Genomic DNA, 16,894 nt, shown 5'->3' on the forward strand with positions numbered 1-16,894 from the left:
TATATATATACACACATATCTTTTTCAAACACGAATTCCTGTATATAGGGAATGAGCTATAAAGTCAATGGTAATGTAAAACCCTCTGAACATATTCCGAAAGTGTTACTGCCAGATGTTTTTGTGTGAAACTTGTGGTCAAGAAAAGAAGAAAAAGATGCTGACAAGCTTTGATTTATGGGATCTCCAACTAAGTGACTCTGGGTTTTTTGGAAAGGGAACAGAATTTCCACTCTTGCCGTTCAGCTCATTTACTGGTATGATTGTATGAGGCTTCATCTGATCATAGAAATAATACAAATATTATAAATGATCATGAAGGAAAAATATAGTACCTTCTAAATACTTTTTAAATCGTTATTTAAGTAAATGATCAACTGTGAGTTTTTTCCGTAACTGGATATACTAAGTAAGATTACAAATAGAGCGTAAGAAAAGCTTTTAATTACCTGACACAAGGCTCATGTAGATCATTAAGAAGACAAAACCCAGCAATTTGGCTTTGATATCCATTTCAAGTATCTGGAAATACACCATTTAGTTAGAATCCGGTTAGTAGTCGCCAACAGAGTCCCTTATTCCAATCATCACCGACAGCAACATCCAGCCTCCACAGTGGCTCTGTGTAACTGTACAGAAGAGCTAAACTAAACTGTTGATTAATATTAACAAGGAGGAAGCAGCTGTTTTCTGCTGATACTGTGCTACCCACACATCTGCGGTACGAAGAAGAAGAGGCCCCTTGTTTTTCAAAAATGACTTTATTTACATAGTTCTCACCAAGTACCTTTGTCGCTCGCCTAACTCCCCTCCCTCTCAGATGATGAGTTTCCTGTTGTGACTATATCCGTGACGTTGCTGCTAGTTTCATCTCTCGCTTGCTCTTGCCTTTCTCAACAAGAGAGCCTTTTTCTTCCTCTTTTGATTTTTCTTTTCCCCTTTCCATGCTCTCACCGGGCTCATAATGTAATTAGTGTTGAGCACTATCAGAAAAAAACACAGTTGGAGTGTGTCTACACCAGATATGAGAAGAGGAAGCTTTCAGGAATTCCCCTTTCACTTTCCTCCCCCCCTAAAATGTAGGCAGTAGTTACTATCAAAGACTCATTCTGGTGTTTATCAGTTCACTTTGTATACTCTTTTGTTTATGTAATTTCTGTTTTTTCACTGACAAATATAAAATTTAAACTCAGGAAACTCGTCTTATCACTGGTTTCCTCTTTTAGGCTTTGTCTACCTTTTCCTGTGACACTTTGTTCAGCACGACCTCCTTTGTGGTTTGATGCATTGCATATGTTGTTTCTTTTTTTTCTTTTGCACTTAACCATGGCTGAAGATAGAAGAACAGAGACAACTAAAGATCTGTGTTGATTATAGCCCCAGTTTGGGTGAATGTGCTTACTTTTCTGTACTAACACTTAAATAAATCAAAAATAAAGGTCTTGAAAGTCAGACTTCACTTGATGATAAGCATAAATCATTAGCTTGTGTGGATAACAGGCATATAGCTTCATCATACATTAAGCCATATTAATATGTCGCCGGCATGCGAGTTATTATGTGTGATTAGGCAGCAATATTTTTCCATGTTCTTTAGAAACTTACATTATCTAACATGAGGGATGCAAGGCAACCTATATCTTTAAATATCACATGAATAAAGTATATACTTTTATCTATGTGCGTAAGAAACCACAGTGACTATCAGGCCTTATCTCTACACCTCATCCTACACAAAATTTCAGTAGTTCAGTTCATTACTCCTGTTTTGCAGATTAACAAAGAAAGCTGACGGCGTAATGTGTGTTATGGGTAGATATATATCGATTTCTGGTTAAGAAATGACTCATAAAAATACCCCTTGTTAAACCGTTAACAATCACTTATTCCTGCATAATTCTCAGATTTTTCACCGTGTCCATCATTGTCTCTGCTGCATATCAAGGTTTAAAAGCGTCACATACAAATTACTTTTCTTCCTCTGTCTACTGGATTCTGCTCATTCGTTACTGTAAATGTGTAAAGGGTATTGATTTACTGCTTAACATAAGTTCCCTAAAACAAATAGGACATAGACTGCTAAACCTGCAATGTCATCTAGCCTTCCTCATCTTTTTAAACTGTTTCAGGCTTTACCCAGTTTTTCCAACAAGAGAACGAGTCTGGTGCCCATGGGAGTACCACACTCTTTCTTTTATTGTGATTGCATGTGACGTATGCTTAGTCCACTGAAACTGTATGAGAAAGAGGATTGGTTGGATCTAGCACAAACCTCAATATCTAAATTATACCAAAGATAAATACACTGGGATGTTGATTTATTCAAGGAGCTTTTATCTAGATATACTTTAGTAAAGAGTGCCTTCCATTTCTGAGAAGTAGCTTTCTCTTAAAGTTAGCCATATATACCCCCATGTTTTCTCACCTCCTCCTCTCATGTGATTTCTTTTTAGTTTTACTTCCCAGTAAATGCAAACAGGGTCTCTGCAAAGCACACCACATCTCTATTTGATAATGTCAGGTGGACAGAGAGCCGCTGACTAAATGTGAGCTTTGGGGGAGGGAGTCTTTTTTAAAAGGTCACAAGATCAACTGCTGTTGTTCAGAACAGGGACTTTCTTGCAAGTCACTTTTTAAGTTATAAGTGCCATTTGGCTTCATGCACAATAAGATCACCCTCTAGTGGTGTGAAAAGGTGCATCATAACAGTGAATATACTCTCTAGTGTGTATCAAAAACTCAATGCATCATTAAGTATCTCATTAATATCAGCCATGAATAAACCACTAATGAGCAGACAAATTAAAATGCTGAACATCAGGTCTCATAATATAGATCTACATTACAACACCTGGATTACACTTAAGCACATTTCCTTTAAGGTCATTATCTTTTACGCATCAGTTTTACAGTCATGCAGAGTCACAACAAAGGAAACTTGGGGGAAGATAACAGGCAGATGACGTATAACAAATCATCTAGATTCAGATCTAAAACTGTGTTTACAGTTTGCGAATGTCTCACATTCATGTTTTCCAAAAAGTTGATTCTGTTCATCTGGATTTTGCATTCAGAGCCCGAAGAAGTCACCTGGATGAGTCATGAAACATTTCTGAAACTGTAAATTCATAATCATAATCATAATCAGAATACTTTATTAATCCCGAAGGAAATTCAACGTCCAGATGAACAGAATCAGCTTCCTGTGATTCCCTTGCCTGGATGACTGAGGATACGTGAAGACATTCATGTTTACAGTTTGTAAGATACATATTATGCAACATGCTCAACAACGGATCAGCAAAGATGAGCAACAGAGATGCAAAGAGTTTGCAGAAATAGTATCCACTACACTAAACTACAGATGAGTGAGAAAATTAAAGCCACAACTAAGACAAAGTTGGTATTAACATTGTGTTAGACCAGTATGTGCTGCCATAACAACTTCACTGTGTGTTGTATTGATGCTATAAGCCTCTGGAACTCTACAGGTGAAAAGAAGCTGTTTTTTTTGCTTAAAAGATATTCCATCGGGAGGGTAATGAAGAGTGTAAAAGTTCAAAAGACACTCCAGCAAAATGCCACCCAAAGCAAAACATTTGCTGGATTCCATCACTGTAGGGAAGATTTGAGTTTTTTCTTTAATTTTCACCAACCTACCAGTATTTCCCAACCAAGTGGGAAATACTGAGGATGATCAGCCTGGTGGGACTTTCAGATTTTCAAGAGTCTCAATGGTTTGGCACCACCTTATTCAACTGACTTTTGCGTCGCTGCATTTCCAGCTGCTCCTCAATATTCCTAGGTCAAACCTTAAAAGCAGAGGTGATAGAGCCTTTTCATTTGTGGCTCCTAATTGAAGGAACAACCGATCATTTCACATAAAAGCCACCCACTCTCTTAGCCGTTTCAAAACACTGCTTAAAACCTACTTATTCTTGCTTGCTATTAGTTCTAGTTGATATCTCTTATATATGTATATCTCTTATAACCTGTACTACAATTGAGGTTGTTTAAAATCTGCTATAGAAATAAATTCCGACCTGACTTGACTTGTCAGTTATACATTTTGCACGGTCAAAGTGAAAACAGCGATGAAAATTATGTTTTAGTTTCAAATTGAAAGGGGTAAAAAAGAACAAGTGAAGAAATGTGTGGCTGCAAGAGGAAGTAGAGATCATATATAAAGTGAATCTGGCAGGTGCAAATCAAAAATACCCAGGAGCCACATCTGTGCAGAAAGGCACCAATTTCGTGAGAAAAATGCTTTCTCGCACATCCAAAATTACTTGTATTACCACGATTTGGTTCCTTGTGATTTTGCCACCAGTATTTCATTTTGCTTAATGTTTTAAAGCCCAAACAATGAAATAATTACCATAAAATTCAAATTGGTAGCACTTTATAATAATGTCAAAGTATTAACTACTGTTAAGATATTAGTAAATCATTAACACGTACTTAATTCATAATTTTGTATAGCATTACCCCTCCTTATTATGACATTTATAAATACAGAGATATTATTATGACTATGATTATGATCATTACTAGCAGTAATGTAGTAGCAGTGATAGCTGTACATAGTTACACCATGTACAGTAGTGATAGCTGTACATGGAGTAACTGTAAAAGATATATTTATAAATATAATATTAATACAGATAAAAACACATCTATATTTATGAATGACAGACTAATTCAACATAAATGATGATTTAAGCACTTGCTTATACCTTAATAATACCTTAATACTAATGCTTAATAGTGTGACATCAATATAAAGTGCTACCTTTATTCTTTTTTGAAAGTAGAATGTTTATTTAACCTTCTGAAAAAATGAATTCAATACGAATTTGGATATTTAAATTTTAATTTGTATCATATTTCCATTTTTTTTTGCAATGTAGTAATTATTATGTATTATACAATGTAAAATATATTGTTCAATTTATTTTTGTTTTTAAGAAGTGCTGTGCAATACTGCAAATTCTGGTATCAACCTGATACCAAGTAAATACTGGACCAGTATTGCCAATAGCGATACAGATACATAGGGGAGAGCAGTGTGTCATGATTTATGAGATGAATCATCTTACGATGCTAGAAACAAAGTATCAATCCTATCGTGCCAGTATTTCCCTTTGTGGGACTAATAAAGGTATATCATATCATATCATATTATATTGATCCGATAACAATACTAATAATGTCACGGTTGTTAAAGAGTGGACTCAGGCGCGGAGCTCAGAAATAATGACAGTGCATTTATTTACAGTGCAGCAAGGTGACAACAGTTCAAATGTGCAACAATGGTGATAGTGCGTCCCTCCTTCCGTGTAAGCCCGTGCGTGGTAGTGAGTGCCCGTCTCTCCTCCAAGTGCTTCCTTAGTGTCCGTAAATCCTCCGTCAATCCCTGGGTGCACACACACACACACACACGACAGCAGAATGAGTACGAAGATCAGACAGCACTTCAAAACGTTAGCGACTCGAAAACACTACCAGGCTTAGTGCAATACTCCAGCGCTGTCTGTCGCTCAGCCACACCATTAAGTAGCCCTGCTGAAGATGATAGTTGATTGGCAGCAGCTGGTGGATTGACTGCAGGTGTGGCAGCTCCGGGCGACAGCACTTCCGGGTCGGAGGTAGCCTGTTGCTAGGTTACCTCCTAACACATCTCAGCGGAGCCGGAGGGGAAGACAGGGCGATAGGAGAGACACATACACCCGCACACAGATATACACACACTGGCAGGTCGACCGGTCAGGGCGCCGTCAGATCCTGACAAATAAACTATCAATATTTGTATCGATCCACCCCCCTCTATTTTTCAGAGGGAGAAATCGCACTAATAATGTAGAAGTCTTCCTGGGTAGATGCTAGGTGGAACGGAAATGCTAGGTGAGGTCAGACGCTGGAGACTTGGGGGGAATAAAGATTAAACAGACACTTTTTGAAGCTTAAAACACACCAGAAAATTGACAGACAACAACACATATCTGCATAATAATGTCCAACACCCTGGAGGACAACAAGGAGAATTTGGATGCTCTGAAGGAATACACTGACTGGTGCTTCGACGCTATAGTCAGAAAAAAGGCCCAGAGTTTCTCTTCCCCAGCCAAGAACGAGATGCCGTCTTCCAAGAGAAGTCATGGACCAGACGACCAGATAGCCAGGAGGAGCTGGTCGTCTGTTCGGGGTCCAGGCTGATGGGCTGCTCTGTTGTTGTGGGGCCGGGCAGTCTGCTTGTCTCCAGGGTTTAAATACACTGTGGTGAATTCTACAACCATGAATTCCAGATTGAAAAAGAAATAATGTCATACTCTTGGAAGAAGAGGCCAGTTGAGTCCAGGGCCCTGACAGCTCAGCTTAGGTTATTTGAGCTTCATACTGTGAATCAATCTCAGTATGCTGCTGCTACAAAACTGGTCTGACAGGTAGGATATTGGTGCACTGGACACGCCCGTCTCTGTGAAGCAAAGAAGGAAGGATTTACATGGGAGGTATTACGATGGGAGGGGGAAGATAGGCCTACCTACCTATTGCTTGGTTTAAGTTGAGTGGGAAACACAGTTGAGTAGAAAGCAGAGGAGACGAAAGGAAGGAGAACAAACGTGCTTAATGTTTCACCACCATGCTCCAGACTTTGTAAACCTGCACTGAAAAAGCTCCACCCACCTGCTCTCACCTCCACTCTACACACTTTGCTTTCCTGAGTCCAATGGATAAACATGACCCGGTAGGTTCTGATTCTTGCTGGCGTGTATTCACTCAATAGTCAAACTTCCCACTTAATTACTGTTCACCTGAATGATGGCTGTGTTTTCTGCTTCAGTTTGCATTGTTTTGAATTTAGAGAACTGTGTTGCTTGTGAGTATATGTTGCATTCTTCAGAAGGCTGAAGAATGTTGTTCAGTAAAGAGATTACAGAGCGAAAGATTTGACTTCATTTTCCTTCAGGTGTTATAGAGGCTTTCTGTCTTGGCTTATATAGTCTATATGGGCAATTATTTGTATTCTTTATTCAATTTTAGACTGTGTAATATAGAGATATGGTATAGATGCACGAACACATAAACAAATCCCTGTGTCTGTGAAATTGTGTATATTCCTGATGTGATTATGGAGGAAATAATGTTATTAAACTTCACATTTTCATTGTACTAACTCTTGTCTTTTTAGATAAAATAAAGAGAGAGATACCTGTAATTGCAGCTTTCTGCATTTCATTGTATGTTCTGGATGTTGTGTTTGAATCTAGAATTATTAATTTTGCCCATACAAGGCTGGCAGATTAAAAAAGGGGGACAGTTTTAGTTTACCATTTTATATCAGATTATGTTGTAGCTTACCCTGAACTGTGCTAACAGAAGAAAATGGATGGATGGATTTTGTAATTTTAGATGACATGGTTTGTGTGAGTGATGCTGTCCTTTGTGTTGCATAGATCCTCTAATTTTTCCACCTTTTATTTATAATAATAGCTTGAGAGCAAACTGTGAAATATGACCGTGTGCACTATGCTGAGAAATATGACTATACCTCCACCTAATTCTGCTAAGGCATTTGATTACAATAAAGTAAGGTTCATGCTGCCTATAGGTCTTTTTAAAAAAACCAAAAAAAAAAACTATACATCTTTGTTGGTGAGTAATGCTTGCCTTCACAGTTTCACACTTTTACTGAACTTAACTTGAAACAGGTTTAATAGCAAATCTAAATTTTGAGAACTATATGCTCGTCTCCCCAGTTTATGGAAGTGTGATCACATTGATATTAGAAAAAGGTCTCAACAGCTGAGGAAAGGCAATGGTCAAGCCCAAAATTTAGACTGCATAAAGGAAAGTATTTCTTTAACGGTTATTTACCAGTGACCCTACCCTAATAGCACATCTTATTTTTTCTCAAGTTCTTGGTGCGGTTCATACACAAACTGCAAACTGCTCATAGCAGCAGTTTCAGGATTGAAATCACTTACAACGTGACAAAAACAGTTTAAATAATGTATGTATGTATGTGAAAACAAACAAATGTTTCTCTTTCATGCTATAAGAATGTCAGGAGGTCAAATGACTCATCAGAAACTTGTTTTTTCACACTGTATGACTTTCTACAGAGGCTTAGTTGATAATGGAAACAGGTGATTAAGGCATGCTGTGTTCAAACAGGTACAGCCACAGAGCATTTAGCATTTGCAAACGTTGATATCACCAGCTGCGTTCCCACATGTCGCATAAAGAGCACAGTACTAAAATTAGCACACGTTTTAATTGCTGTACAAAAATACTTTTGCTTAGTTTAGCTGAAAATAGTTTCACATGTAAGTTAGTGACATGTTGGTTGGTAGATTTTGTTACCTTTAGACACAACCAGGCACCAGTAGAAGGTTTGCCTCATTAGACTGATCTACAAAATATATTTTTATTTGCTAGTAGGAAATTCCAGGTCTTTATCCATTGTTTTACAGTGATTTCAGATATGTAATCAAATTAAAGCTTGCGTGTCAGGTTTGTGACATACACATCACTCATGTTTTGATACTGCTGAACATCAATATATCTTTCTACTTGCTTTCTACTGCTTTCTACTCATTAATTTCCGGTGAAATTAATCTAATAAATTAATCAGACCATTGGTCATTAAAACAAGAAAACATGAATATTGAAGAAATCAGCAGAAAACTTGGTTTAAAACCAAAGATCATGCTGTTATTGATGAAGAAAATAACAAATCAAATTCACATTTTTCTGCCCAAATTTGATTTAGCACAGTGGACATAATTTATAAGACTTTAAGTACTTTGTAACCATATAACTAGGTAAAGATTGACTCTATCTGCATACCTGGTGTGAACACATGAGGATGAATCTTCTTTAACTTGTTTGCTCTAAAACAAAATTGCAGTCTATAACCAGTGCAGTCTTCTAATAAATAAATGTATCTTAATTTTAAAGCTTAATTAAGATTCAACATTATTTATGACCGAATTCAATTGAAAAAAATAATATTTTAAATAACAAAGAAAAAAGGGTTTTCTTCAACCAACAGATTCAGATTTATCCCTGACAAAAAATAGACAAACATCTTTTAAAGCGAAACAATGGGCAATGAACACCATGCTATGTTACACAAGTGCTACACCTATGGCAATTATAGTCCATTGTGCACACTCACAGGGTTTTTTACTGCTCCTGACTGGGTAGCAGAATCACCTGAATCACCTAGCCAGTAAGAGAAAACATACCTAAAATGCCATTGCACACTATTTCAAGGAAATGGTGCATGTGACACTGAAACACTAGCAGCACAGGCCAAATTCCTTTCAGAATAAACACAGCATGTGTTGGTGCAGTGATTCTCAAAGTGTGGGATGGGGGCCAGGGGTGAGAGACAAATTTAAAATTAGACAGGAAGTGAACAAAGACAAAGAGTTTGCTTATGCTCTAATGCTGACCTTCATTTCACTAAACTTTAACCTGGGCAAACTTTCATTGTTAATAATTGATAAAAAATGGGGAGGTATGGCCCACAGACTAACTTTATCATCTTAGGAAAAAAGAAAACGAGACACCGGGTCAGTGTTAGGGTGCTGGATTGCTGGATTGTTCCGTAGTAGAAAGGCAATCAGAGAGATATTGTTATATGCAGTGATTCCAGTCAATGACACCTTAAGGTTGACAAATGCTTACTGGAACTTTTTTGTTGACCAAAAACAATACCACACCCTCTTAAAACAAACAAAAAGAAAAAATGCATTAGAAAGTGTTGAAACATCCTTGTTTTGCCCAGATTAACCTCCAACACTTTTGGGAGAACTTAAAGTAACACTTGCTAACAACGAAGTGATACCAAAACCAGTTATTTGGTAGATACAGTAGGGAAACGCACTACGGCTGACAGCTGCTTAGACACCATTCTTTTACTAAGATGGCTATCTAACTAGTCAGTAGTCTGTGCCATGAGTCACTCCCAATGAACACATGGTAGACCTTTAACCCATGTGGATTAAAGTATTTGAGCCACTTATTCCTCTAAGAAAAACCCAGCGAACAAACTTGTTCTTAGGTGCATTTTTCCCACTATCATTTTGCACCAACTTGTCCCATGCAAGTCTCCAAATATGGATTAAGACCTTTGTTTGAAATTCTTGATATGGCTACTAGCAGAGACGATATCACTGAGAAATGAGGAACATACTCCTAAATCTGATCTGTTAGACACTGTTGCCAGGATACATCACTTCTTTCTTTGTGCCTATAAGGTTGTTGAGCTGGTGTAGACTTGATAACAGTGTTTGGATATCATGGAGGACAATAGGTTACATGCAGACTCTTGACAACCACAAATGTGCAGAGTCTTAACAACAAGAAACACATATGGATGATTTACCATTCTAGCTCATGTATGTCTAATTGTATATATTATACCTACCGGTAATATATATGCCTTAGAACATGCCTTAGAACACTGGAAAAATCCTTGTTGGCAAGCACAGGGGTCACCAGGTTTTTACTTATCTCAGGAAGGCCCACTTTGGCCCACTTCTCTTTACAGAATCAAATCCTTTAGTTTTCTTGGCTGCTGCTTGGCAATTTGAAACTTCAGCTCTCTCCACAGATTTTCTATATGAGTGAGTTCTGGCTATGCCCCTGCATGACCTTGACCATGGTCTTGCACATGGTGGTCAGAGTCAGGTTTCTAGCTAGGCTGTGGAGGACCAAATACGAATTTCCCTCATTGACATGCAAAACAATTAATAACTTTGATTTAATTTGGTTGAAATTCAGAACGTTCAGGTTCTCCCCATTAAAATAAAACTACTCTCAAGATGAGCAAACATAGAAAGCAAACAAACAACATCTTGTGCCCAAGGAGTGATTACATAATATTGGACATAGACTTCACATGACATTGTTTGTTATTCCAGTTAGAGATTTTATCTATGAAATCTTGCAGAGTATTTGTTTTGCCCTCATTGTTTTTGTCTTTTTCTCTTAGGGCACCCCCCCTCCTCCCTACTACTCTGTTGCTGTCCACACACAGCCACCCCTCAGGTCTTATGAAGAGGTGGTGTATGGCTTCGGTCCAGGGATGATGCCCCCAACCCAGCCACGTTACATCCCTCGGTATCCATCATCTGTGGCTGTTCCCCAAGTCTCACAGCCCATCACAAGTGAGTTATACCCGCTCCTCCCATATTTTCTAGGAATAAAATCCACGTATTGCAAATGTACAAACAAAATAAATGCTGAGTCAGAGTCGCTCCAACGATCATTAATATGTGTGTCACTATATGCTTTTGTTCTGACTGTGTTTAGTCCCAAAGAAGAAAAAGGGATGCTGTGAGAGCAAGAAAAGGTGCATTGGTGTGTCGGTGTCAGTCCTACTGTTGCTTGCTCTGCTGGGGGTGGCCATTTGGCTTGGAGGTATACTTTGATCACTGAACAGTGTCATCAAAACTTGTGAACTAAGTTATTTGAACCTGTTGTATCTGCATGTGAATCTCAGTTACTTACAGTATTTTTGTGCCCTTGTGGTCCTAAGAGTGTAAGAATTTATCTATTTTCATTTGCTCATTTTTGTGTATGTTGGTATTTAAAAACAGTATGAAGCATAAACTCAGTTATTAAATGTCATTACCAGTATATAACACATTATTTTGCAACTATAAATAAAAATGGAATGGAAATATATAAATTTTTTAACTTCCACAGAGATTTGTTGGCACTGACAAAATGTTTTCTCTGTGTGGTCCGTTGCATGCAGTGCTCACTTTGAAAATCATTTATGTTAACTGGAGTACGCATAAATAGTTGCTGATATTTATTAAGTGAGATGGAAAGTCAATTTTAAGATGCATATCACTGTTCTTATTTTATTTCATTATTTTGTTTGTGTGAAGTATAACAATAATGGCACACTCTACCTCTACTTACTTTAAAATCATTACTACATACTCTCCAACCACAGTTGTGTACGGCACCAGGAGAGCAACATCAGCGATCCACTACGATGAGCATGATGGGAGCAATGATGAGAAAACCCAAAGTGCAGTTTTGCCAAAGGACAACTGCCCAAACAATACTGTAATTTGTGATGGAAAAGAGGACTGCCAACATGGCACTGACGAAGCATACTGTGGTAAATCAGCACACTCATAAAGAAAGAAGATGAAGTAGGATTGGAAAATAACAATAATAATCTATGGAAGGAATATGTATCAATATATGTAAGAATTCTTAGGGGATCCAACTTAAATCTGAATCATGTATAATTGTATTGGCTTTATTCATATTATACACTCCATGTAATGCCTAACAACAAGGTAAATATATTAGAAGAATGCACAAGAAAGGTCTTGGCAAATTAAACATTTTCTGCAAAATGAAAGCTAAAATTGCCTAATAGTCACATGTGCACATAATGGACTTAGGAGATTTAAGGTGTATTCTTTTTGTTATCCCTTCTTGTTATTACTTCTCCAGTGAGGTTTGGTGAGGGAAACAGTCTGCAGGTCAGAACAACCACAGATGGCCGCTTCCTACCAGTGTGTAACCAAGGGTGGGATGACAATGAAGCCAAGCAGATCTGCAAGCAGCAAGGATTCAGAAAGTATGATCACCACTTTACCCTGCCTATTATTGTCATAGCTCACCTAAAATGTATTGAACATCATGTATAAAAAAGTTTAAAGATAGCTGGGTGCTGGTATAGTTCAGTAGAACAGGCAACCCAGACCATTGCAGAGGCCTGGGTTTGCATACACCCTGAGGCCCTTTACTAGCTGTCTTCTCTCTAGTGCCCTATATAAATAAAGGCTAAAAAGTTTAAAGGCAGCTGAGAAAAAATTTGGATCAAAGGTAATCTTCATAATATATCTTACCATTATCTATCATCATTTAGACCTAGCACGGGCTTCATGAATGAGTGATTTAGTTTGTCATTTGGAAGGGTCGATTTCAACAACAGCCCTTAAACACGTGGGCTTCAAACCCCAACCTGTAATTACCCACAGAGGTTCATGAAACATCACCTGATCTGCTGCTGTGTTTAGGGTTGAATTGATTCTCCACAGGAATGACTACCAGTGGGGCATCTCAGTATGATAGAAGCGCAATTAGTTTACAGATTCACTCAGATACTGACTGCAGAAAATGGTCTCTTTATGTGCACGTTTATCTAATCATTTTTCTCTCTGTCTCCAGCGTCTATATGACAGCTACAATTCAATCAGATTCCACAGGTTTAACACTGAACAACAGTACAAGATCTGCTCCAATCCAGGCTCGGGTAAATGTCAGGTACATATGATTTGTTGGTTAACAACATTAGCATTGGTTGACTGCATGTACCCATTTTAACATGTTTCCCTTATTGTGGCAACATGCAGTTCTCCCTGTCCGAACAAGCAGACTGTCTCCCTGCAGTGTGTGGGTAAGGAGCCTCCATCTGTTCCTACAGTCATATGTCACACACTTTTTATTTCTTTTTCTATGTCTGCCTTACACCCAGTACCTATGACTGAAATGCAGTTATTAGCCAGTGCAATACTAACAAAAGTATCTGAATCATTTTCTGAAAATTTCAAGGTTCAAGCATTTTTCTGTTAGAATTTTTGATAGCTTTGGTCAGTACACACGGTCGCAATCATGGGGATGATTGCTGGCTGTACGGTTATTCAGATGATGATAACTGACAACCTCCAGGAGGGTGAGCCACAGAAGGTCACTGCTGAAAAGGCTGACTTTAACAGGCAAGATGAAGCTTTGAAAGGATTGTCAAAGAACTTGGCAGAGCTTTGAATTTGGGAAAGAGGCTTCTATTTTAGCATTAAGAGCCACCAAATACATCTTGATATTAGGAATGTGAGAAACAATATCAAAAATGTCTTACCTGGACTTTATGTCCAACGTCCTTTTAAAAGATCAAATTGCATTTCGCATTTCATTTGTAAATCAAGGTCCTGAAGTCTGGAGGAAAGAGAGGACAGAGACAGAATCCAAAGTGTTTGAAGTCCTGTGTGCTTTTGCTGTCTATGATGATTTGGGGCACCAAATCATGTCAGTGATATTTTATCATATCAAAAGTTAATGCAGCCATATACCAGGAGAGAGAACTTCATGAGGACTTGATTTCTAGTTGGCGATTCCTTTTCCTAACGGAATAAAAACCTATCCACAATGCCATAACTACTGCTAAATGGTTTACCAATCATGATCAGAATGCTGATAATCATTACTGCATTTGGCCAACCGGTCTGATCTGAATCCCAAAGAGAATCTATTAGACATTTAAGAGGAAGAAAACCCCCAAAATACAAATGACCTGAAGGCCAAAGCAAAGTAACTTGAGCTTCAATAACATCTCCAGATTGCCATACCTTCGATTCCAGATTTCTATAGATTTCTATAGATCATGATGAACTATAAACCCAGGACCCACTGCACCAGTGTAGGGTGCAACAGTGGATCCAATGATTTAATCCCAATACCTAATGGCAGTCAGGGGGCCATAGTCTAGCCTGCAGAAGTCTGTTCATCCTCTCATGGATATGGTTCCCCAAACCATCATATCACCATAACATACAGGTTTCTCTAGACCCTTTCATGTCTCTCAGATATGGTAAGGGTGAACCTGCTCTTACCTGCGAAAAGCACAGGGTGCCAGTGGTGGGTCTGCAATTTCTGGTAGTGAGCACAGGGCCAATAGTGGATGTTAGGACCTCATCAAAGCAGTTAAGAAAACCCCTCTGCTACTTAACTGGCTAAAATTTGGCCTCATAAAATCTTAAGACTTGTTTAAAGTTGTGTAAAAATTACTCAAAGAGTTCTTAAGTTATGGCCACAAGGTGTTTTGTTAGGTGACCTTGATAACATAAAACATTGTGACTCCTATGAAGATCTAACAGCACTGCAGCAGCAACGCAGCCACATACAATGTATTTTTTTCTGCATTCATCAAGGATAAAACTGTATGCTGACAATAGTTTTGTTTCCCTTTCTTTCTTTTGCATGGTACCTTGCATTGCTGTCCAGATTGTGGTAAGCAGCAGGCCACGTCCCGGATCATTGGTGGCACCATAGCTAAAATAGGTCATTGGCCTTGGCAGTTGTCACTACAGTTCAGAGGATCCCATGTCTGCGGAGGAGTCCTGATCTCCCCTGATTTTGTGCTTTCTGCTGCCCACTGTTTCCCAAGGTGACAAAAAAAAAGAAAAGAAAATAAAACAAACATACCTTTGTAAATGTTTTATCACACTCTCTTAAATTGACCATAGTCTACCTTAATAAACTCTCTGATTCCTAGAGTCTGTACATTGTAATTGTAGATATTTTAAGGTCCAGCTGCAGTTAACAATTCAAAATTCATACATTTTAAAAACCATAATGCCAATTATTCTGTGCTGAAATCTACATTAATCTGTTGCTGTCCATTGAAGAGTGTTTTTCGGGGTTTCAGAGACAACTCGGCTCTATCCCCTCAGAACTGGAGAGTATATGGTGGAACGGTGTCGCTGAACAACCTGCCTGTTCCATACTTTGTTGAGAAGATCATAGTCAATGAGAACTATAACACTAAAACAAATGACCAAGATGTTGTTCTTCTCAAACTTACATCCCCAGTCACTTTCAATGGTTAGTTGCATCTTTACATTCTTTAACAAATGTGTGTAGTCACCCAACCTCTATAGCTGTGTTCAGATTTTAATAATCACATAAGCATGTGTGTGGGCATCATGTTGGAAAGCAGAGTGTGTGAAGGATTTAATTGCTTCCTCCATGGAAATATCCAGCACAGAAATCCTTCGATGATGAAACCTGTGTTTAATAGCACTATGGAGAGTGTTATGCATATATATTCTGCACAGTATAGTGGGGGAAATAATTATTTGATCCCATGCTGAATTTGCTCAAAGAAAGGAACAGTCTTTAATTTTTATGATAGCTGTATTTTAAGCAACCATACACATCACATAAAGTTTTTCCAAATTCAGCAGGGGATCAGATAAGTATTTCTCTTACTCTCTGCTGTATATAGTCTACAGTAGATTATGTAGATTATTAACAAAAACAAGACACTAAAACAAAGTGCAGGATAGTAATAGCAATGAAAATATTTCCTTTGCTGCTCAGTCTGAGCTTTGAAAGCCTGTGAGTTCACAATCAAACTGTTAATCTGCTTTACATAGTGAAGTTGTTTTACCGTATATGTACAGATCTATCTACAATACTATCTTTTGAGCACACAAGGCGGCTGATGTGTTGGCAAAATTTTAAATACATATTTTTGTGTTAACCAGATAAAGTTCAGCCTGCTTGTCTGCCAGCATATAACCAGAACTTTGTCCAAGGAACTCAGTGCTGGACCTCGGGTTTTGGCACCACACAGGCCGGTTCAGGTAAGCAGAAATTCAGAAATGTTAAGTATCTAGAAATCTAGACTAGAAATCTAGCAAATGACCAAGTTTTAGTTATTCATGAATGTAATTTATTTTACTGAATTCCCATGATTTCCATACTAATGTGTTGGGCAATACAGTCTGCCTTGCGTCTGCATTACATGTTTAAGTGCTGTTGTTTCCAGTAGTGTTTGATTGTTTTACTGTAGATAAGGCTTTAAAAGTTTAGGTTTGGTCTATGAGTGACGTTTAGCCATTTTACTCACTGAAACTAAAGCCTTAAATTGTAGGAAGTTAGCACCCACCCAACGCATTGATAGAACAAAAAAAACAAAACATGAGCATAAATATTCGCAGCCTTTGCTATGGCACTCAAAATATGTCAGATGTTTCTACAACATGACTGAAGTCCATCTGTGGTAAATTCAGTAGATTGGACATTATTTTGAAAAGCACACATCGTCTATATAAGGTCCCATAGTTGATGG

The 16,894-nt window shown here is 38.1% G+C and overlaps 2 protein-coding genes and 1 long non-coding RNA gene across 3 annotated transcripts in view; 1 reads left to right on the forward strand and 2 right to left on the reverse strand.

The window, feature by feature from the left end:
• Window positions 1-770, reverse strand: part of il10ra (interleukin 10 receptor, alpha) — a 4,306-nt gene extending 3,536 nt beyond the window's left edge. The window contains exon 1 of the mRNA XM_005720862.2: window positions 450-770. Coding sequence (XP_005720919.1) covers window positions 450-537 — 88 coding nt within the window. The 5' untranslated portion in view covers window positions 538-770. The remainder of the gene's footprint in view (window positions 1-449) is intronic.
• Window positions 771-5,254: 4,484 nt separating this feature from the next.
• LOC102209870 (uncharacterized) lies at window positions 5,255-6,428 on the reverse strand. Its single transcript, XR_311408.1, has 2 exons — window positions 5,506-6,428; window positions 5,255-5,416 (listed from the first exon to the last, which is right to left on the reverse strand). It is a non-coding gene; the product is annotated as an uncharacterized LOC102209870 (long non-coding RNA).
• Window positions 6,429-6,453: 25 nt separating this feature from the next.
• Window positions 6,454-16,894, forward strand: part of tmprss13a (transmembrane serine protease 13a) — a 12,185-nt gene continuing 1,744 nt past the window's right edge. Inside the window, exons 1-10 of the mRNA XM_013910466.1 lie at window positions 6,454-6,745; window positions 11,006-11,180; window positions 11,326-11,433; window positions 11,978-12,148; window positions 12,493-12,619; window positions 13,213-13,308; window positions 13,398-13,441; window positions 15,043-15,205; window positions 15,467-15,642; window positions 16,308-16,406. Coding sequence (XP_013765920.1) covers window positions 6,728-6,745; window positions 11,006-11,180; window positions 11,326-11,433; window positions 11,978-12,148; window positions 12,493-12,619; window positions 13,213-13,308; window positions 13,398-13,441; window positions 15,043-15,205; window positions 15,467-15,642; window positions 16,308-16,406 — 1,177 coding nt within the window. The 5' untranslated portion in view covers window positions 6,454-6,727. The remainder of the gene's footprint in view (window positions 6,746-11,005; window positions 11,181-11,325; window positions 11,434-11,977; window positions 12,149-12,492; window positions 12,620-13,212; window positions 13,309-13,397; window positions 13,442-15,042; window positions 15,206-15,466; window positions 15,643-16,307; window positions 16,407-16,894) is intronic.

Source organism: Pundamilia nyererei, unplaced genomic scaffold (genome assembly GCF_000239375.1).
Source record: "Pundamilia nyererei isolate P.nyererei 1_Seehausen unplaced genomic scaffold, PunNye1.0 scaffold00003, whole genome shotgun sequence".
In the NCBI taxonomy this organism is placed as follows: Eukaryota; Metazoa; Chordata; class Actinopteri; order Cichliformes; family Cichlidae; genus Pundamilia; species Pundamilia nyererei.